This window comes from Rhinoraja longicauda, chromosome 13, assembly GCF_053455715.1.
Source record: "Rhinoraja longicauda isolate Sanriku21f chromosome 13, sRhiLon1.1, whole genome shotgun sequence".
NCBI lineage: Eukaryota > Metazoa > Chordata > Chondrichthyes > Rajiformes > Arhynchobatidae > Rhinoraja > Rhinoraja longicauda.
In genome coordinates, this window is record NC_135965.1 from 36825608 (window position 1) to 36848159 (window position 22552).

General features: G+C 42.8%; 1 protein-coding gene across 1 annotated transcript in view; it reads right to left on the reverse strand.

The window, feature by feature from the left end:
• The window catches only part of LOC144599646 (EF-hand domain-containing protein D1-like), a 63745-nt gene extending 46383 nt beyond the window's left edge, over nt 1-17362 (reverse strand). Inside the window, exon 1 of the mRNA XM_078410798.1 lies at nt 16792-17362. Within this exon, the coding sequence (XP_078266924.1) occupies nt 16792-17072 (281 nt within the window). The 5' untranslated portion in view covers nt 17073-17362. The remainder of the gene's footprint in view (nt 1-16791) is intronic.
• Nucleotides 17363-22552: the final 5190 nt, after the last annotated feature.

Here is a 22552-nt window from a genome sequence, read left to right on the forward strand (position 1 = left end):
ACACAGGTCAATCATTAAACAGTACAGCACAGGAACAGGCCTTTTGGCCCACAATGTCTCTGCCGAACACTATGCCAATACCAACTATTATCTGCCTGCACATACTCCATATCAATTCATTCCCCGACTATCCATATGCCCATTCAAAAGTCGCTTAAATGCCACTATTGTATCTGCCTCCACCACCAGCCCGTTCCAGGCACATACATCCCTCTGTGTAAAAAAACTTACCCTGTACATCAAATAAGCTGGAGTTACACCCTCGAAACAGAGACTTTATAATCACATATAGACAACCAGCTCATTTAAAAATTCAATTCCTTTTATTAAAATAACAGGAAAACATATTGGTTTCCCTTAATAGAGATTGACAAAAAATGTATATCTCTGAACATCATAATTAATGGAGAGAAAGACTGTCAGTGACGACAAAAAAAAAATTGTTTACAGATTATGGTCTATGAATGTAATACAACACTGACAACTCAAGTGATCTTCAGAAAATTGCACTCAGTTGCTAATCTATAATAGACTATATAGTAGGTCACAAATCTTCAATAACACCATAACCAAAATAACAAGCAACCTTGAGATCAGCATTTATACACCATTCACAAAATGATTAATTGCAACAGAGGACAAAGAATAGAAAATATATACACTGATGAGCCAAAACATTATGACCACCTGCCTAATATGCTGTTGGTCCTCCGTGTACCGCCAAAACAGCGCCAACCCGCCGAGGCATGGGCTCTACAAGACCCCTGAAGGTGCTCTGTGGTGGACAGGGGTCATCATGGGCACCCTGACCCGTCTGCGGCTACACAGCCCCATATGCAGCAGGGTGCGATGCACTGTGTATTGTGACACATTCAGTTCGGACCAGACGGGATAGCCTTCGTTGCCCTCGTGCATTGATGAGCCTTGGGCGCCCAACACCCTGTCGCCGGTTTGTGGTTTGTCCCGCCTCGGACCACTGTCAGTAGGTAATCACCACTGCTGACCGGGAGCACCCCACAAGCCTTGCCGTTTCCGAGATGCTCTGACCCAGTCGTCTGGCCGTAATAATTTGGCCCTCTTCAAAGTCGCTCAGGTCTTTACTCCTGCCCATTGACAGGTGCATCCCACCCCTTGACAGGTGCCATTGTAACAAGATAATCAATGTTATTCACATCACTTGTCAGTGGTCATAATGTTTTGGCTCATCGGCGTATTCCAAAATAACAAACATTTATATAATATTCTAGCAGCTGGAGATGGGTTACAACCATTTGGGCAGCACGGTAGCGCAGCAGTAGAGTTGCTGCCTTACAGTGCCAGAGACCCGGGTTTGATCCCGACTACGGGTGCTTGTCTGTATGGAGTTTGTACGTTCTCCCTGTGACCGCATGGGTTTTCTCCAAGATCTTCGGTTTCTTCACACACTCCAAAGACATACAGGTTTGTGGGCTAATTGGCTTGGTATAGGTGTAAATTGTCCTGAGTGCGTGTAGCATTGCGTTAATGTGCGGAGATCGTTGGTCGGTGTGGACGCAGTGGGCCGAAGGGTTTGTTTCCGCCCTGTATCTCTAAACTAAACATTAAAACAAACTGCAGCTCTGGGGGCAAAGGAAAAGAAATGCGTGGATCTTAATTACAGACAGATCAGCATTACTGCCAACTAGTAGAATACCCTCAAAGGCATTGGATGGCAGATTACCAAACACTTCCTACAGAGTAGTCTTGGACTCTGCTGTGCAATTTAATTTTCATTCTCACGCCCTCTTCCTTTTCTCCTTGTCCACCCCAACTCCTCCCCTTCACCATCGGCCTCCCAGGGAAAGTTACATTTTGCCCACAACTGCATACACAATGGTAGCACCAGTAGCAGGTTGCTGGGTACTTGTCTGATCCCAATGCAACTCAAGGAGATAGTGGCTCAGAAGGAATGGTAACATCAAAAACCGAAGGTGGTTAGTAAACTAACAGCGAGGAATAATTTGGAGACAGCCGTACAATAGTGTAAGAATTTTAAATTCAAACAAGTAAATAAATCTGGAATTTAAAAAAACTAGCGTCAGTGAAGTTGACTGTGAAGAAAAATAAACAAGTAACTGTGGATGCTGGTTTACAAAAAAGATACAAAGTGCTGGAATAACAACAGGTCAGGCAGCATCCTTGGAGAATGTGTATACGTGACGTTTCAGATCGGGATCCTTCCTCAGATTGATTGTGCAGGGGGTTGGGGCGGGGCAGCAAGAAAACTAGAAGAGAGGAGGGTCTCGACAAAGTGGATTTACCATATTCCAGCTTCTGAAAGTCTGAAGGTAACATGAATGAAAAGCAACTTTTTTTTAAAGCGACCCCAACTAAATCACGTTGGCAGAAATCAGTACTGCAAGTGCCATGGAGATTCACACAAGGTGTGAAAAAAGTAAAACTTCAAATACAGGCTTCCTCGGACAATATCGTTCCATTAGAATGAATACTATAGATAAGATGTTGCCCAGAAATTGGTTTGCACCGATACATTAAACGGTCAACCAAGGTCTTACAAGTGTTAAATTCACCACGCGTGAAGCAAAACCTTTCATTCAAACAATCTGCAAGTGTGGAGTCAATATGTTCACCATTGAAACTTGCAGAAGAACAACCGCCATGCGCATTGCATCTTCAACACCATTTGCACACTAAGTGTGTGTCCAGTGCATAGTAAAATCAGAACAAAAATGATTATGTTATAGAGATACAGCACTTCGGACTACCAAGTCCAAGTTGATCAGTGATCTCACATGTTCTATGTTATCCGACTTTCTCATCTCTCCTTACTCACTGGGGGCAATTTACAGAGGACAATTAATCTTCATTTCTTTAGGATGTGGGAAGATACCGGATCAACTGGAGAAACCCCCATGTGGTCAGAGGGAGACGTTTTAAACTTTGCAAGGTTAGGATCGGACTCGGGTCTCTGGCCCTGTTAGGCAGCAGGTCCGCCAGCTATGCTGCTGTTATCATCTCAATTCACATATTAAGTTCAATTTTCAATGGTTTTGTGTATGAAAAACACTGCGGCAAAAAGGTTCTGGACTCGGATAAACTGAAATATTTGAAAGGGTGATTGAAGTTTCTAAATTTAAGAAGGCATCAGTTCCATTGGAAGTGGAACAATATTGGCCTGTGAGCTAGTTTGCTCAAGACACTGCAATATTTGAGCATTTCTAAATGACAAAAATAGCCAATTATCCTTTTGTCAGTGGATCCAAGGGCAACCAGCTGTGCCTAGGCCTGGCTGCTGCTTGTAAGACTAATACACACAATGTCAAACTTGTACTCGGCTTTATTGATTTATTTTCCACGATGGAAATATTCCAGAAAGCCATGATTTCGTACCACTGCTGCTCAGCTGGTTACCCTGCAGTACAAAGGGCCGAGTCACTTGAAACTGTTCGCCGGCTCAATCTGGCAGCGCTGCAATGACAATCAGTGGATTTACATAGTACACAATGGCAATCTGCTCCAGAATAGGATTCATTAAATCCATAAATGTTATGGTTGCACACAATGGCATAACATTTCACTTGCCTCATGTATTCTATATCCTTTTGGAGAACTTTAAATAGTGTATAATGCAAAGCTATAATACAAGGTGAGTATAATACTGTGGATTGTATCTGTACACTGTAGATGGTTTGATTGTAATCATGTATTGTTTTTCCACTGTCAGGTTAGCATGCAACAAAAGCTTTTCACTGTACCTTGGCTCACGTGACAATAAACTAAATTAAACTAAACTAAAAAGAGAGCACCTCAATTTTCACTTGTGCACAGCATATCAAGTCCTAAACAAGTAGGAAAATAACTGCAGATGCTGGTACAAATCGAAGGTATCACAAAATGCTGGAGTAACTCAGCAGGTCAGGCAGCATCTAGGAGAGAAGGAATGGGTGACGCTTCGGGTCGAGACCCTCCTTCAGTCTGAAGAAGGGTCTCGCCCAAAGCGTCACCCATTCCTTCTCTCCTAGATGCTGCCTGACCTGCTGAGTTACTCCAGCATTTTGTGATAAGTCCTAAACAAAATCAGTGACCCTTTGACATGTGATGATATGATCTCCGTTCTATCCAAAATGCCCTCATTGCATGCTGATGAGAAGCCTTTGAACTGATGGATGAAATCTTTATTTTCACAGATGTGGCCCCACCTTCTGCATCTTTCCAGCATTTGCTGTTGACTTCTAGAGTCATACAGCATGGAAACAGGCCCTTCGGCCCAACTTGCCCACACCGGCCAACGTGTCCCATCTTCACTAGTCCCACTTGCCTGCGTTTGGCCCATATCCCTCTAAACCTGTCCTATCCATGTACCCGTCTAATTGTTTCTTAAATGTTGCAAGAGACTTTGCCTTAACTACCTCCGCCATGCACCCACCACCTTTTGTGTGAAAGTTACCCCTCAGATTCCCATTAAATCTTTCCTCCTTCACCTTAAACACATGTCCTCTTATTTAAAAATCAAAACAGTTCTCTCACCTTTCCTCAATAGTCACATATTCAAACTATTCTTAACTTGCCATTGTTTAAATTGCAGAATATATTCCGCCTCACCTCACCCAACCCCATTGTTCTCCTGCTCTCTGCCACAGTACTTTAAACTATTCAATGATCCCTTATAATGCCACTGTCTCAATAAAACACGGTTTCCTGTTCGCCTGGTCCATAATAGTAAGTTTCGCCAAATTAAAGAGCTCTTCAAAAGGATTTGGAAAAATTCATTTGCTATTCAGCGAGGAATATCTATGAAAATTACTTATTGTAAATTAGTTTAGGTAGACCTTAAATAGAACCGTCACAATCATGCCCCAAGGCTAGACAACCACTGGAGGCATCTGTTACAGCTAGAAAATGAAAGATGCAGTCAGAATGAATAATATTGTGAATATGATGAAGAAACTTCTTGCATTCCCACAGCTCTCCCACAGAATTTACAAAAGATCAACGCATCCATATTTCACATTCAATTAAGGTACAAGGCAAATTCTAGAGCTTTCGCATCCCGCTTTTACTATCAGTAAGGATACCAAAAGGTTGCAGGAGAAAAGTCTATGCAGATGGTATCCTTTTACCATAAGTTTAGTTCAGAGATGCAGCATGAAAACTGGCCCTTCGGCCCACCAGGCCTGCACCTGTGATCACCAGTTCACACTGGTTACACAATGCACACAAACGGACGATTTTGCAGAAGCCAATTAACCTACTAATCTCCATGTGGGAGATAACTGGAGCATCCAGATAAAACACACGAGGTCACAGGGAACGAACAAACTCCATACAGACTGCACTCGCTGTGTGTCAGCAGCTCTACCGCTGCGCCACTGTGGCAATGTGGCACCCTGACTTCACTAACCCAACCATCACCCTCAGTGTTTGGAAAAGGAGTGAGGCCGTCATCTCAAGTCAGTTCGGGGGCATTTTGCTAGTTTTTATTATCTAAATTGCAGACTAAAATGTTGAAGAGCCAATATTGACTTCAACGAAATACGAAACAGTTCAATAACAAGGGCGGCGGCTTAGTGGCGCAGCGCTAGAGCAGCTCCCTCACAGCGCCGGGGACCCTGGTTCGATTAAACGGCGGTGCAGTCTGTGTGGAGTTTGCACGTTCCCCGTGTGACTGCATGCGTTTCCTCCGGGCACTCCAGCTTCCTACCACATCCCAAAGACGTTAGAGTTTGTCGGCTAATTGCCCTACTGTGCAGGGAGTGGACGAGTAAGTGGGATAAAATAGAACTAGTGTGAACGGGTGATCAATGATCGGCATGGATTTTGTGAGCGGAAGGCCCAGTTTCCATGCTGCATCTTTAAACTAAAAATACTTAAACGAGTAAATGAAAATGTAATCCAAAACTGCACTGAAAATTTCTGCAGATGTTTACTTGTGAAATGCTGTGCTTTGCAAGGATCTTAAACGTTCATTTTGCAGTTCAGTTAAAATATTGAATTATAAATGATCAGCTGGACAACTCCTCCGGATCGTTTGGCACTATTGCAAAAGCTTAATTTTGCCTGTTTGTATGTATATTCCAGCTCGAGTCAGGAATAAAATGCAATGCTCGTATCCTGCTATTTACTCAGCAAAAAAAGTTAAAGTATATACTCTTGGTTACATGTCAAGGACAACTTGTTCCAGTGAAAGAGTTATTTTTTTTACACACAAGTTTGGCTTTCATTCAGGGTATTGCATTTACATGTATTTTGATTGCAGTACTTTTTTTAAATACAGGAAATCTAGGTCAAACCTATATCCTGAGCGAGTAGAGTTACCAGATCAAAATGCCTTGTTGGTTCATGAAGACAAAATCTTCAGAGAAAACTATTTGAGGAGCACACTTGTCGGGTCGAGACCCTTCTTCAGACTGGTTAGGGATAAAGGGAAATGAGAGATATAGATGGAGAGGATGTTGCTTATGTATCATATTTTAACAAAATTGCTCAAAAGCTTTCTGACAAAAGTGGGGTTAAACAAATCAGATAAGTCTTTGCTTTATAATTCATAATGGCAAGGCAAGGAAAACAAGAAAGTCAGGAGAAATAAAGGTGTTGCTGATCCAAATAGACAAGAACCATTTGCAGCCATTACAACAGGCAAAATGGTCATTAGGAGACGATTTTCCACTCTCCTGAAAGACCACCCCCACCACAGATTGGGACAGTGGGTGCAATCTCCCTCCTTCTGAAGTTTGCAGCTTGAAGCTCTCCAGCCCCATTGTCACCTCCCAAATGCACTTCACCAAAATCACATGTCAGACAGCACAGAATGAGTTTATTATATTAATCCTCAGGTGTACATTCTGACTCTATTTTGGAGTGGCATTTATACCTTTGAATTACAAGTCATTTTGCCCCTTTATTAGTCGATACTCCTGTTTAGAAGAAAAAACTGATTTCATTGAAACATATGACAATCTTACAATGCAGGGGAAAAGCAAACGCTGGTGATTTCCCCGGCAGGTTTATCTAGAACTGCGGTCGGTCACAGTCTCAAATTAAGGTATTTATTTCACAAAATGCTGGAGCAACTGAGCAGGTCAGGCTGCATCACAGGAGAGAAGGAATGGGTGACGTTTCGGGTCGAGACCCTTCTTCAGACTGATGTCAGGGGGGCGGGACAAAGGAAGGATATAGGTGGAGACAGGAAGATAGAGGGAGAACTGGGAAGGGGGAGGGGAAGAGAGGGACAGAGGAACTATCTAAAGTTGGAGAAGTCAATTTTCTTACCGCTGGGCTCAAATTTGGGTCTCAAATTAAGGGGTTGGCTATTCATGCGAGAGACAGATCACAAGAAATATCTTCACCAAGATGGTAAATACTTGGAATTCTGTACTTGGGGAAGGAACAGAGGAGGACTCAGCATGGAGGGACCGCCATGATGGAGGGGGAAGAACAATGGGGACCTGGCATGGAGGGAGGGGGAAGAACAATGGGGGAACTGGCACGGGGGGGGGATTTGTAACTTTGTAAGTGCCATTTATGGGTGACTATTTGCTTACCTTGGGTATGCAAGCAAAGAATTTCACTGTGACTTGCCACATGTGACACTAAAGTATTCAATTCAATAAAAGGGTAGTGATGAGTCAGTCACAGAGTAAATTTAAAGGAGAGATGGGTACATTTTGGATGCATAGTCACTACCCTTTTCCCAAGTCATAGACTTGAGGTCACAGCTTTAAGGTTTGAGGGGTAAAGTTTAAAGATGTACAGAGCAATTTTTTTTGACCTATAGTCCTAGGTGCCTGGAAAGTGCTGGAGGCAGATGCAATAATGGTGTTTGAGGGATTTAGATAGGAACATGGATATTCAGGGAATGGAGGAATATGGATCATAGTGCAGGTAGATGACATTGGTTTAACTTGGCATCATGTTTAGCACAGACATTGTGGGCTGAAGGGCCTGCTTTTGTGTTGTGCTGTTCTGTGTTCTATAGAACAAAACAGTACAGCACTAGAACAGGCCATTCGGCCCACAATGGCTGTGCTAAATATGATGCCAAGCCCATCACTTATTTACCTGCACATAAACCATATCCCTGCATATCGAAACATATAAGATTATTAAGGGGTTGGGCACGTTTGAGGCAGGAAACATGTTCCCAATGTTGGGGGAGTCCAAAACCAGGGGCCACAGTTTAAGAATAAGGGGTAGGCCATTTAGAACGGAGATGAGGAAAAACTTTTTCAGTCAGTTGTAAATCTGTAGAATTCCCTGCCTCAGAAGGCAGTGGAGGCCAAGTCTCTGAATGCATTCAAGAGAGAACTAGATAGAGCTCTTAAGGATAGCGGAGTCAGGGGGTATGGGGAGAAGGCAGGAACGGGGTACTGATTGAGAATGATCAGCCATGATCACATTGAATGGTGGTGCTGGCTCGAAGGGCCGAATGGCCTCCTCCTGCACCTATTGTCTGTTGTCTATATCCATATGCCTATCCAAAAGTCTTTAAAATACTATCAAAGTATTTGGTTCCACCACCACCATTTGCAGCACATTCCAGGCACTCACCACCCTCCGTGTAAAAAAAACTTGCCCCGTACATCTTTTAAAATCCTTTAAACTTTGCCCCTCTCACCTTAAAGCAATGCCCTCTGTGTAAATGGAATACAAGGGGTAGTGGGCTAGTCAAGGAACATGGTGATGAACAAAAGCTAGACCATGACATTTATGAAGTGCTTCCCAAGAACCATCAGACATGGTTGCATCAGAGTTGGACTCCAAAGAAAAATCTGCTCTCTGGATTGAAGGGTTTCCAACTCCTTAACCATGTGCCAAAATGTACAGGTGGATAGAAGGCTGAAGGTTCTCCAGTAGGTTTATTTTGTGTTGTACAATGTTGGAATTGTTTTGCTCAGCAGACAGTGTTAGATAAACATTTGTTTTTGATTTTGGACTAAAATATGTTTCAAATTCTACAAAATTCTGTATCCTAATTTTAACTGCAATCATTACAAATAAGATAAAGACCAGGTCTTCTGTGTAAATGAGCCGATTGTAAAATTACTTAATTGTAGGGAGGGGCACATATCATGGCCAGCAGGAAAGATAAGAAAATAGTTCTAACTGAGAAAGATCCTTCAGCCTAGGTGGGAGTTTAGGGATGGTATTCAGTGGTTTTGAAAGCTTGCTGACCAAGCAAGCAACTGTAACCTTGGTTCTCAATCCAACTACAGTACTTGCAAAGGTCATTATTGAATAAATGCATGTTAAGGAAGGTTCTGAAATGATTATAAAAGGAAAGAAAACAACTTGCTTTGGTCTCAACCAGCTATCTCACAGTGCAGTACTTTACCAACTTGAATTGAATATACTTCTACTGCCAAAATATATGCTTAAAAAGGAGTAATGCCAGCCTTTGGCATTGTCCTGGCTTCCAGTAAGCATTGATTTCTGCAGTTAGTGGTGCAGTGAAGGCAAATTTTACACAGAAACAGGCAAAGCACTGCTGCACTAGCAAGTAAACTATTTGCTCCATGCCTCACCCTCATTTCATCCAGTCTAATCATGTGTCAGTGATTCTCCTGCTGGCTTAACCCAGCAGTATGAATATTGATTTCTCTAATTTCAAGTAACCCTTGCATCCCCTCTCTTTCCATCCCTCTCCCACCCTAGTCATCGTACTAGTTTCACTGTCATCCTGTTGAGTTTCACTCGTTGTATCGCCTTCCCCGCTGCCAACAATTGACCATTATGGGCTCCACCTTTCCTTGATCATTGTTGCTTTTTGCAAATCTTTCATTCATTTGTTCTGTGTATCTTTTCATAACTGTCATTTCCCTCTCCCCCGACTATCAGTCTGAAGAAGGATCTCAACCCAAAACATCACCTATTCTTTTTCTCCAGAGATGATGCCTGACCCGCTGAGTTACTCCAGCTTTTTGTGTCTATCTTCAGCTTGCAGACAGAGATTGAAGAGAAAGGCAGCAACGAAAAGAGGAATACAGCAGCAGTCTGTGGAGACCCAGGCTCTGCTTCAGGACTGCCTCGAGTCAGTAAACTGGAACATGTTCAAGACCACTTGATCATTAAGGATTAAAAGGACAAGCCTCCTCTCCACACCATCAAGATTCTACCATTCAATAAACACATGGGACAATTTACAGCAGCCAATTAACCTACCAATATGCAAGCCTTTGGAACATGGAAGGAAACTGGAGCATTTGGAGGAAGCCCACATGATCATAGGGAGAATGCACAAACTCCACACACACAGAACCAGGGGTCAATATTGAAGCTGGGTCGTTGGAGCTATGAGGCAGCAGCTCTACTAGCTGTGTCACGTTAAATATTTAAACTGTGAGGTCTTGGTAGAACTTTAATAGCTTGGTTATTGTGGGTGTGAACTTAGTTAATTTTCCTGATGAACTAACAATACAGAATGCAACCCGAACTGAAAGTTAAAGTCTAATAAGACTGAAGCCAAATTCGTCAGAGGATGTGATCAGTCTATAGAAAAATCATTTGAAACATTGCTACCTAATTTACACTGCACAAGTTTAGCGTGGTTAAGTTGTCAAAACCACTTTGCACCATTACTAAAATGGTGGTGTGAATGTCCTTCAAGATTCATTTTGTTGTTAACATATTACTTCTTTTGGGAAATATTAGCCTATGTATAGAATAAGCAAGTCTATACATAGAACAGTGAAACTGGAATTTTAAACAGAATATTCACAACACATTGACAGAAACTCTTTTAAAAAAACCCAACCAGGTTATTTCACAAATAAATTATTAACTGATTAACCCATGTACGGATAGAAAAGGTTGAGGGATATGGGGCAAATGGGACTAGCTTAGATGGGGCATCTTTGTCGGCTGGGACGAGTTGCGCTGAAAGGCCCGTTTCCGTGTTGCAAGATTAACTATTAGAGAAGCAAAACAAATAAGACAGTGGGCCAAAGGGCCTATTCCTGTAATGTACTGTTCTATGTTCTAAGATAACCACATTTTTAAATATGTCGAACCTACAACAACCTAAGTACCATACATCAAGAATGCAAAGTATAGTCATAGAGTCATACAGCGAGGAAACAGGCCCTTTGGCCCAACTTGTCCACACCAGCCAACATGTCCCATCTACACTAGTCCCAGCTACCTGCATTTGGCCCATTTTCCTCTAAACCTGTCCTATCCATGTACCTGTCTAAATGTTCTTAAAACGTTGCCATAGTACCTGCCTCAACTACCCCCTCCAGTAGCTTGTTCCATACCCACCGCCCTTAGTGCGAAAAGGTTACCCCTCACATTCCTATTAAATCTTTCCCCCCCCCCCCTCACCTTAAACCCATGTCCTCTTTTGGAATAGATCTCTTCCCCCATTCAAACAATAAACAAGACCAACACTCACGTTACAAAAAATAATGCCATTTCTAGGCCATAGTGAAACTATCTTATATTCATAAGCTCAATGATTGGAACATTGCAATTTTGGGTACGATATGAATCTAGAACAGAAGATTACAGTAGAAACAGGCCCTAGAGCCCACAATGTCCATGATGCCATGATAAACTAATCTCATCTGCCTGCATGCGATCTATATCCCTCCCTTCCTTGCATATCCATATGTCTATCTAAAAGGAAGTTATGAACTTGGACCCCAAGATCCCTTTGTATATCAATGCAGTTAAGGGACATGCCATTAATTATATGTCCCCCCCCACCTCTTCAATTTGACCTGCCAAAGTGCAACACGTCACACTTGCAGTTTGATTAAACTCCATATGCCATTTCTCCGCCCATTTCTATAGCAGATCTATATCCCGCTGTATACTTTGACAGCCAAAATGCGTTTGCAATATAACTGCTGCTCGCATGTGTCCTTTCAATGTGCTAGTTTGAATGCACAGCGATTTTTCTTGTCCAGTGAAAAAATGCTGCCAATAGCAAGTTAAAAAGACAAGGGCTAAAGCCTTGCACCACAAATGCTATAGTTGGCAAGTTTCAACCATTTAATCTATTTTACATACAATGTCTATTTTATTTATGTGCAAGAAGTTAGGAAAGTAAAACATGAACTTGCAATTATTGCTTATCTTCAAAATTACATTGTGAGCCACATCAAAGGGAATGGCAATTTGTCATCCAACTGATTCAGCACAACTCTGATCAAATAAATAATTGGCATCCAGGACTATGAAACCTACAAATGATGCCGGTTTTAAAAACTAGTATTTCAAATAATGTTTGTGAGGGATTTTTGATACAATGCAAGGATCCAGGACCTTAAACAAAAACAATTAAATCAAGATTTACTGGTAACAAAGCAAAACATTTATTTCATATTCTGAAGTCATCCGATCATGATCCTTCTGCTAAAACTGTTTAAAAGACCCGCAGTGGATTACAGTGAATAGAACAAACTAATAATAGGTCTGAAGAAGGGTCTCAACCCAAAATGTCGCCCATTCCCTTTCTCCCCAGAGATGCTGCCTGTCTCGCTGAGTTACTCCAGCATTTTGTGTTTATCTGCGGTTTAAACCAGCATCTGCAGTTCCTTCCAACACAAACTAATAAAAGCAGCTGCTTTCTGAAGTTGAAGAGCAGTGAACTATTTATAGGTGATCCTATGGATTTCAGGTTGAAGGACATTGTGAAGTGGGGACAAAGACTCCTAACTCAATTAGAAACAATTTGCTTTCAAAGCTTGAACACTATATCCACACAGGAAACAAGGAGTGCTAGGAGCTGGATACAGAGGGGACGGTGTGTGTATTGAATCACAAGTTGGAAATCGCAGGTGTCCCCAGAAGAGCATTTCAGCAAAACCTATTTTCCTTCCAAATGCAAAACTGCTAAAAATCTGAAGAGTGCAAATGGGAGAAGAAAATCTTTGTTGTTTCATGGTCTTTGCAGTTTCTTAGCCCACAATTGTCCTAAGCACCATATTATGCAGCATTGTCAGTGAACTGCATGCCCAGCTCCTCATTGATATAGGTTACATGATAAGGCACATTTATGGAGCTTGTTTACGTTTAATTTAGAAAAGTCATTGACTCAAAAATTGCGACTGATAGATTTTAATGTCATAAAAAGACACTTTGTAGAAATTTAGTTCAGACAGTCCTGCAACAGCTGTGTCATTTAACTTTTGAAACAAAGCAACTTACACAACTAATTGCACAGCATTCAGCAGTTCTTCCAGAATTTTGAATGTCACATTCATGCATTGGACCTTTGTTAATGTTACATTAACTGTTCAAATTTGAATTATGTCAGATCCAATCATTTAGTTGACTATTCAAACTGCCAGATCTTGGAGTAATGTTTAGCCAAATTAAATTGTGGCTCGTGTTGCCATTGTGTCAGATAGGTGGGCAGTCAGAGGCAAGTGAGGAGAGCTGCCAGAGAGGAGGTAGAGATTGGGCATTGGGCCACACGCAGAAACAAGGACATGTCTACACATGATCATGCCGATGGACAATAAACAAGATCAAGAAAAGATCCTCAGGAGTCTAGAGCAAATAGAGCAATCCAGTGTTGGATATGCTCTCAGTACAATTGGATTAATCAGCTTGGGAAAAAAAAGACAATTTGATTGCCACGATTCAAACACAAGTTGCAAGATGTCAATGCCTTGGAAAGAACATTAAAAAAAATGAATGTGCAAGAAGGAACTGCAGATGCTGGTTTAAACCGAATATAGAGACACAAAAAGCTGGAGTAATCAGCGGGTCAGACAGCATCTTTGGAGAAAAGGAATAGGTTTCGGGTTGAAGTCTGAAGAAAGGTCTCAATTTAAAAAACTGAAGGCAACTGGAGACAGATAAACAATTTGCAAGGGACCAAGGCTGATGATGCACTGCTTGGTTATGGCAGCTATCTATGAATAGACAGGGGATTCGATCAAGGAAAGGCAATCATTTACAATGGTCAGTTGTTCCGTGATCTAGCAGCTTAGTAGGGCATGGGTCAAGAGGCAGGAAGCAGATTCAATTGGCAAGACAGCTGAAGTGGGAAAGTGGAGGAGATTCAGGTGGATAATCTCAACCTTTGATGGCACAGGACCATGAGCTGCTGCTCGTTGCTGGACAGGAGGGGATTACAGAGGCCAAGGACAGGAGGGGATTTACAGAGAGCAAATGGCAGAGAAGGATAGACAGAGAAATGGCACTTTATTGTCACATGTGCAAACGCAGAGTGAAATTCTTTTGTGGTCAATGACAAGGGAAGCAGTCAAGTGGACACGTGGGTGTCTGCCTGTCTGTGCAATGGAAATCACTGAGGCAGAGATGGGGGGGGGAAATGTTGTCAAGCCTCATGGATCATCTGACGAGGAAAACAAAGTTGTTGGAACTCAGGTCAGGCAACATCCTCCGCAGATGCTGCCTGACCAGCTGAGTTCCTCCAGCACTTCATGTTTTCCTCAAGACTCCAGCATCTGCAGTTGCTTGTGTCTCCATTAGACAATGAGGATTTTAAATAAAAAGGAGCAAGGTAGAAGACAGTTCCAGTAAAGAAGGAAGACCAGATCAAGTTATAATTGTTCTCTGAGACTGTCCAGGCCAGTCGACAGTTAAGGCTGCAGCAGCACGTTGGTTAGTGTCTCATTTGTCATTGAATTTCTGCATGGAATCCTTTGGGAATTTCTGGCGCAGGAGACTGCAGATATGGCAGAACAAACATTCTAGTGGAGAGTCCAGGTAAGCCACACATCTTGCCCAGTGTCCAGCTGGCATTGACAGTTGTACTGTCGTTACAGGGTTGGATACTAATTACTGTATTAAAAAACCGCAGAACTGGAATTACAATTTTTTTTTTTTAAGTCCATGAATATTTCAAACTCGAGTCAGTAAACCTGCACTTTTCCTCAAGAGACTGCTCGGGTTTATGATAGTTTTTTTACGTGCCCCTGATTTTTTTAAGTGTGCCAGGGGAACAGAGGAATATGAATGGTGGGGCAAGGTCTAAATGTTTACTAACTACAACACGCTCGCAGCTGAGCCTTACTCAAGGAATGTCACTCTATTCCTTCTCTCCAGAGATGCTGCCTGGGTTACTCCCCAGCACTTTGCGTCTCTTTCTGTGTAACACACTGCTGGCGGTGCTCATTCACTGTATGAACAGCCAATGTAAGTACTGTTGGATCACTCGCACCACACCAATACAAAAGTAAAGCCGGCAAGTACACAGCTTGTACTTTCCCGGGATCATTGGGATGGGAGGAACAACGCATCGTTGCCCTGGTTTAATGCGTCTCTTGTCCCAGTCAGACCTGCATCAGTAACCATTAGAAATTCCACTCTGCAGCAGGGGAATGCAGCGCTACTGTTGACAAGCTCCTGCCCATATTGTGAACGATGAGCACCACAGCCAGGGCGTTGAGACTCTAGGGATGGGGCAGATCTGGGCAAGGTGGGTGTGGAGCATCTGCATTAATGAGCCATTCATTAAAGGGCAGGTGTTTCCTGGCAGCAGTGACACTGGAACTCTTGAGCTGCATTTCATCCACCGCCCGGGTTAACGCCGTGGAAGAAACACACACACACACACTGAAGTAGAGACCAGAAATACAGGAAAATATAGGCACAAAAAGCTGGGGTAACTCAGCGGGTCATGCAACATCTCTGGAGAGAAGGAATGGGTGGGTGACCCTTCTCCAGTCAGGGGAGAGGGAGACGAGAGATATGGACGGTGAGAGAGAGAGAGAGAGAGATGTAGAACAAATGAATGAAAGATCAGAGATTCCAGCCCCGGCTCGCTACAATATTGCAGTCACGTTTCGGCTGAACTCCCTCCCCACACTAACTGCACTATTTGTATTTAAAAACAAACTCCAAACTTCTTTTAACTGGCACAGATATGTCACAAATATAAAACCGCCAGCATTAGAATCACAGAGGAGATCGGAATCAATGACAGACAATAAATAGAAGGTATAAGAAAATAACTGCAGATGCTGGTACAAATCGAAGGTATTTATTCACAAAATGCTGGAGTAACTCAGCAGGTCAGGCAGCATCTCAGGAGAGAAGGAATGGGTGACGTTTCGGGTCGAGACCCTTCTTCAGACCAGAAGGTGTCACAAACTACTGGACTAACAGGCAATAAATAGACAAATAGATAAATAATGACAGACAATAAATAGATGGTGTCACAAACTGCTGGAGTAACTCAGCGGGTCAGGCAGCATCTAGGAGAGAGGGAATGGGTGATGTTTCGGGTCGAGACCCTTCTTCAGAGTACATATAAATAACGCTTTAGAGAAAGACGACCCAATAATTCACCGACCGACGCGACGTTACACACAGAACATTTAAAAACATGAACCCACATGGACACACACACAGAGACACACACACAGAGACACACACACACAGAGACACACACACACAGAGACACACACACACAGAGACACACACACAGAGACACACACACAGAGACACACACACACAGAGACACACACACACACAGACACACACACACAGAGACACACACACACACAGAGACACACACACACACAGAGACACACACACACAGAGACACATACACACACACACAGAGACACACACACACAGAGACACACACACACAGAGACACACACACAGAGACACACACACACAGAGACACACACACAGAGACACACACACAGAGACAGAGACACAGAGACAGAGACACACAGAGACAGAGACACACACACAGACACACACACAGACAGACACACACACACAGACAGACAGACACACACAGACACACACACACAGACACACACAGACACACAGACACACACACACACACACACAGACACAGACAGCTGAATCGTCCAGACTCACTGCTTGAACATTTGTTCCATGTCTTTAATCTGTTTCCTGGTGAATTCCTTGAACTCGGTGTAAGGGTTGAACATCTTGGTCTGTTTGGGCTCCGTCATGCCTTCGTTGATCCCCAGCCTGCGGGTGAGTTTGGCGGAGAGCTCGGTGTCGGCGCTGCATGTGGCCGGCTTGTCCTCCGGCTTCTTGCCCAGACTCTCCAGTACGTTGTTGCCATCCTCCGACATGGACACTTGCAGCATCAGCCGGCGCTGGAGCTTCTTGGCCAGCTCCTCCGAAGCCATGTCGACACGTGAGAGAGAGAGAGAGAGAGCTCAGATAGCCTCCGAGATAATAATAAAACCTCAACACCCCCAACGTGGGACCGGGCGGTGAAACTTCACAAACACTTCATCCGACCGCTGCCTGCTTTATAACTTCGTGAGTGAGTGAGTTAGGCGGAGCCCATCCATCCATCCATCCATATGTCCAGCCCAGCCCACACTGACTGACTGGCGCTCCCCTCAGCCACTAGCAACACTGCTGGGGAACAACGCTCAATCGTCACCGAATCCCATCATTGCGAGCAGGGACTGTTCTGTTCTATTCTGTTCCCAGCGCCTTGTGAACTAGAGTGAGAGTAGGTCCAGGAGATCACTGGACAACGGGACCACAGACGGTGGATTAAAAACAGAGACACACACACACACACACAAAATGCTGGAATAACTAACTCAACGGGGCAGACAGCATCTCAGGAGAAGGTGGATAGACCCAAGAAGACAAGAGAAGCAGTATAGGAAAATAACTGCAGATGCTGGTACAAATCGAAGGTATTTATTCACAAAATGCTGGAGTAACTCAGCGGGTCAGGCAGCATCTCAGGAGAGGTCCTTTCTCTCCCCGAGATGCTGCCCGACCTGCTGAGTTACTCCAGCACTTTGTGAACAAATAGACAGAGAAGCAGGATTTGTCCATCCAGCCCATCGAGCTGATCGAACTCCCCCATCCAATCGTGGCTGATCTATTTTTCCCCCTCTCAACCCCATTTCAGTGCATTCTCCCTGTAATCTTTGCCATCCTTACTAAATAACAATGTATCAATGTGTGTATAGGAGGAACTGCAGTTCCTGGTTTACACCAAGGTAGACAATAGACAATAGACAATAGGTGCAGGAGGAGGCCCTTCGGCCCTTCGAGCCAGCACCGCCATTCAATGTGATCATGGCTGATCATTCTCAATCAGTACCCCGTTCCTGCCTTCTCCACATACCCCCTGACTCCGCTATCCTTAAGAGCTCTATCTAGCTCTCTTTTGAATGCATTCAGAGAATTGGCCTCCGCTGCCTTCTGAGGCAGAGAATTCCACAGATTCACAACTCTCTGACTGAAAAAGTTTTTCCTCATAGGTAGACTTTGATGTGTACCTTTTCATCATACCTCTAGTTTCCCACTCCCCTGACTCTCAGTCTGAAGAAGGGTCTCGACCCGAAAAGTCACCTATTCCTTTTCTCCAGAGATGCTATCTGACGTTGACTTACTCTAGCATTTTGTATCTATCTTCAAAAATGTATTAATCTCAGCTTTAAAAATACCCAATGCCATGGGCTCCACAGCCATCTGTGGCGATGGTTTCTACAGATTCACCACCCTCTAGATAAAGAAATTCCTTCTCATCCCCATTCTTATTCTGAGGCTGTGCCATCTGGTTCTAGGCTCTCCCATTATTGGAAACATCCTTTCCATGTCCACTCTATCTAGGCCTTTCATTACCCAGTCGGTTTCAATGAGATCCCCCCTCATCCTTCTAAACTCCAGCGAGTACAAGCCCAGAACCTTCAAACTCTCCTCATTCATTAACCCAGTCATCCCCAGTATGATTTATATTCATTGCCGGTTTATTTAAAAAAAGTTACAATGTGCTTTCACACACCTTTCAGGAACACAAACCAGACGAAAATATTTTACATTCAAAGACCATTAAAGTAACTGCAGATGCTGGAATCTTGAGCAAAAAACAAAGTGTTGGTGGAACTAAGTGAGTCATTGAGCATCTGTGGAGGGAATAGACAGACAACTTTTCATGTCGGGACCTTTCTGCAGATACTGTGTCGGGACCTTCTTCAGCAGTTCGAAGAAAGGTCCCGACCCAAAGTTTTGTCTGCCCATTTCCTCCAATGAAAGTGCTGCCCCTCGGGTTCATATTAAAACAGGCCCTTCAGCCTACTGACCAGTGATCACCCCGTACACTAATCTACACACACTGGACACAATTTTAGCATTTACCAAAATGAATTAACCTACAAACCTATACGTCTTTTGGAGTGCGGGAGGAAACCGGAGCACCCGGAGAAAACACACACAGTCACAGGGAGAATGTACAAACTCCATATAGGCAAAACCCAGAGTCAGGATCGATCCCTGGTCTGATTCACTGGTTTTTACCGGTGGGATGCGGTGGTTTGGGGGAAAGGTCTTTCTCACAATCAAAGCATCAATTTATCTGCATTTCAATTCAAGTTCTTATTTGTCTTTAAAAAACCATAGGTATCTGGTAGCAAGATCAACCCACATGACCAATTCCCAGCAATTGTCTTCTGTGGTTATTGATCGTTCTTCAAATAGAGATTGCAACAATGGATAAAGTAGGATTGCGGCGATCTCAGAGAGGGAAGTGAACAAAATGTCAAAGAGGGAAATACTGCTGTGTTTAAGGGGCAGGATGTGAGAGAGAGAGCATTGCAATAGAGAACATATATTATGAGTGAGACAAAATCAATTAGACTGATAATCATCCCCTTTTTGATCGATTATACTTTATCATCTTGAATTACCAACATTCTTCAATCACTTTTCATTCAATTAACACCGAAACATTAATATTGACTTTCCTGTCAGCTTCACAAGTATTATACGATTTCAAATAGCCTTAGCTCTTTTTTTTGCCAGACATAGTGTCGTAACGTCATTCAGCACGGACACCAGCCCCTCAGTTCAACTCGTCCATATCAACCAAGATGGCACATCTAAGCCAGTCCCATTTACCTGCATTTGGTCCATATTCCTCTAAACCTTTCCTATCCATGTACCTGTTGAAACGTTTTTAAAATGTTGTCACTATACCTGCCTCAACTTCTTCTGGCTGCTCTTTCCATATGCCCCTTTTTGCTCTCCTGATTTCCTTCTCAAGTATACTCCTCAATCCCCTATGGTCACCCAGGGATACACTGGGATACACTTAATCCAGGCTGTCTGTACCTGATCCACAAACAGGAACTTGCCTACTTAGAACTCTCACTATCACAGGTTTTAAAGCATCACACTTTCCAGATGTCCCTTCACCGGTAAACGACCTACTCCAATCAATCTCCGCAAGTTTCTGACTAATACCATCAAAGTTGGCATTTCCACAATTTAGAAATTTATCTTGTGGACCAGCCCTTCTTATTCATAATTATTTTAAGGATAATAGAACTGTGGCTGCTGGTCCCCAAAGATTTGCCTACTAACACTTCAGTAACTTGCTCAGCCCAATTCCTGAAAAGTAGGTCAAGTTTTGCCCTCTACATATTACCCGAGTAAATTTCCTAAACACTTTTGACAAATTCCACTCCATCTAAGCCTTTGGCACTATGGCAGCTCCAGTCTATATCGGGAAAGTTAATTCTCTTACTATGACATCCCCATTAATCTTTGTATAAAATCTAGCACTTACAACCCAAATGAAAAATAGTCCAGCAAGCAATGAAACTCTAACTCAAAAAAACACCAGACAGATATCAAGTTGAAAATCAGTCCATTAACACCACTTGGTGTGCAATTCAATCTTTGTGTTGTCCATCAGTTGTGGAAAGCAATTACCTTTCAGTTTTGTTTTCTCTTTGTGTAGAAAGGAACTGCAGATGCTGGTATAAACCGAAGATGGACACAGAGTGCTAGAGTAGCTCAACGGGTCAGGCAGCATCTCTAGAGAAAAAGGATGGGTGATGTTTCTTGTCAGACCCTTCCTCAGATTGAAAGTATAGGGGAGGGAACCGGAGGAAAGAAAAGGCCAGAACAATGCAGGGCTGGCAAAAGGATGATCAAGGAAGGGCGGAGCTCATAATGGCACATTGTTGACTGGGGGAGTGGTGATAACAAAGGGATACAAGTATGCGAATGGTGGAATTAATAGGACAACTAGAGTGGGGGAGTGAGGGAATGCAAGGGTTACATGAAATTAGAGAAATCAACGTCCATACTGCTGGATTGTAAGCTTCCCAAGCGAAATATGAGGTGCTATTCCTCCAATTTGAGTGTGGCCATACTCTGACAGTGGAGCAGTGTACTCTTTGACAGGTCACTAGAGCACAAATGCTGACAGAGTGAAGACCCGCCACAACAAACCCCGATTGGTGATGGAATTTAAAATGGATGCGAAAATTACCTAACAATGATCAAAATAAAAAGTAATAAATGTATTCTACCAAAATTCATTTGGAGACTGAGCACTATTGAGATTCTGTTCCTTGATAACAAATTCTGATTAGCTTTTCTTTTTATCCCTAGTGCTGCTCTGGACAATGAGTTGTTTGCTTACTTTAATGTCCAAATTAGGTACAATTTTTCTTGCAGACAATCAAATTCTAACTATTGGACATGAGTTGTATTTATGTATAATTTTATCTAATTTTATTGATTGGATAGGATGCAAAACAAAGCCTTTCACTGTACTTCGGTACGTGACAATAATAAACCTAAACTTTGTTATAGTCTGTCTATAATTGCGAAAGACATCAATTGAAATCCTATGGGGTTTTTTGCAAGTCGGCCATTTTTAATTCCTTCCTAAATCTCTAGAAAAGGCAGATGTCCCACTTTTATATATTATTTAAAGGATTGAATTCCTGTCATTAAAAAAATAGTATATGGTTGGCTCCGATCTGGTTAATTTAGTTAATATTTATGAACTTAGTTTCTGATGGGGATTTTTGCTTAAAGATTTGAATGTATTATCCATTTGTCCCAATTACCTTTGCCACCTGTTTGAACATGTTCTGCATTCATCTCCAAGTGATGTGACTGCATATAAAATAAATACATTTCTGTAATTGATCATCAATGGAGCTCACTTGGCAATCCTACCGTGGAAATAGATAAATGGAAGATTACCTTCAATGTGAGGCCTAAACGTACATTTTTTGTTACACTTCATGAGGGGAGAACTATATTAACAGGGATTCAATCCTTAAAATATTAAAGTGGGACATATCTGCATTTTCTGGAGATTTAGGAAGGAATTAAAAATCCTATGTCACTCTTCTGGGGCAAGCAGCATATTGTCCCAGTTACAGGGCTTAATGTTCCTTTCTGAGCCAACATCATTAGAAGAAAATCAATTGAATACTAATTTCCCTCCTGTGGGATATTCCTATTTATAACTTGTCTGTTCTTTGTTTGCATAACAGGAACACTATAACTCATAGCATATAAAGCAGTTTTAACATTTTAGGGAAAGGTTACATGCTTGGAAATACAATTGTTCACCACTGCTTATTTTGTTTTATTCTGTTGATTCACAGAGGATGCCATCTCTCTGGCTCTTCACACTGTCCTGACTCACCTGGAGAGACAGGGCACGTACGCGAGGATGCTATTCATTGACTATAGCTCTGCCTTCAACACGGTCATCTCCACCAAGCTCATCACCAAACTCCAACAGCTAGGCCTCAGCTCGTCGTTATGCGACTGGATCCTGGACTTCTTGATGGAGCAACCGCAGGCAGTGAGATTGGGCCCGCACCTG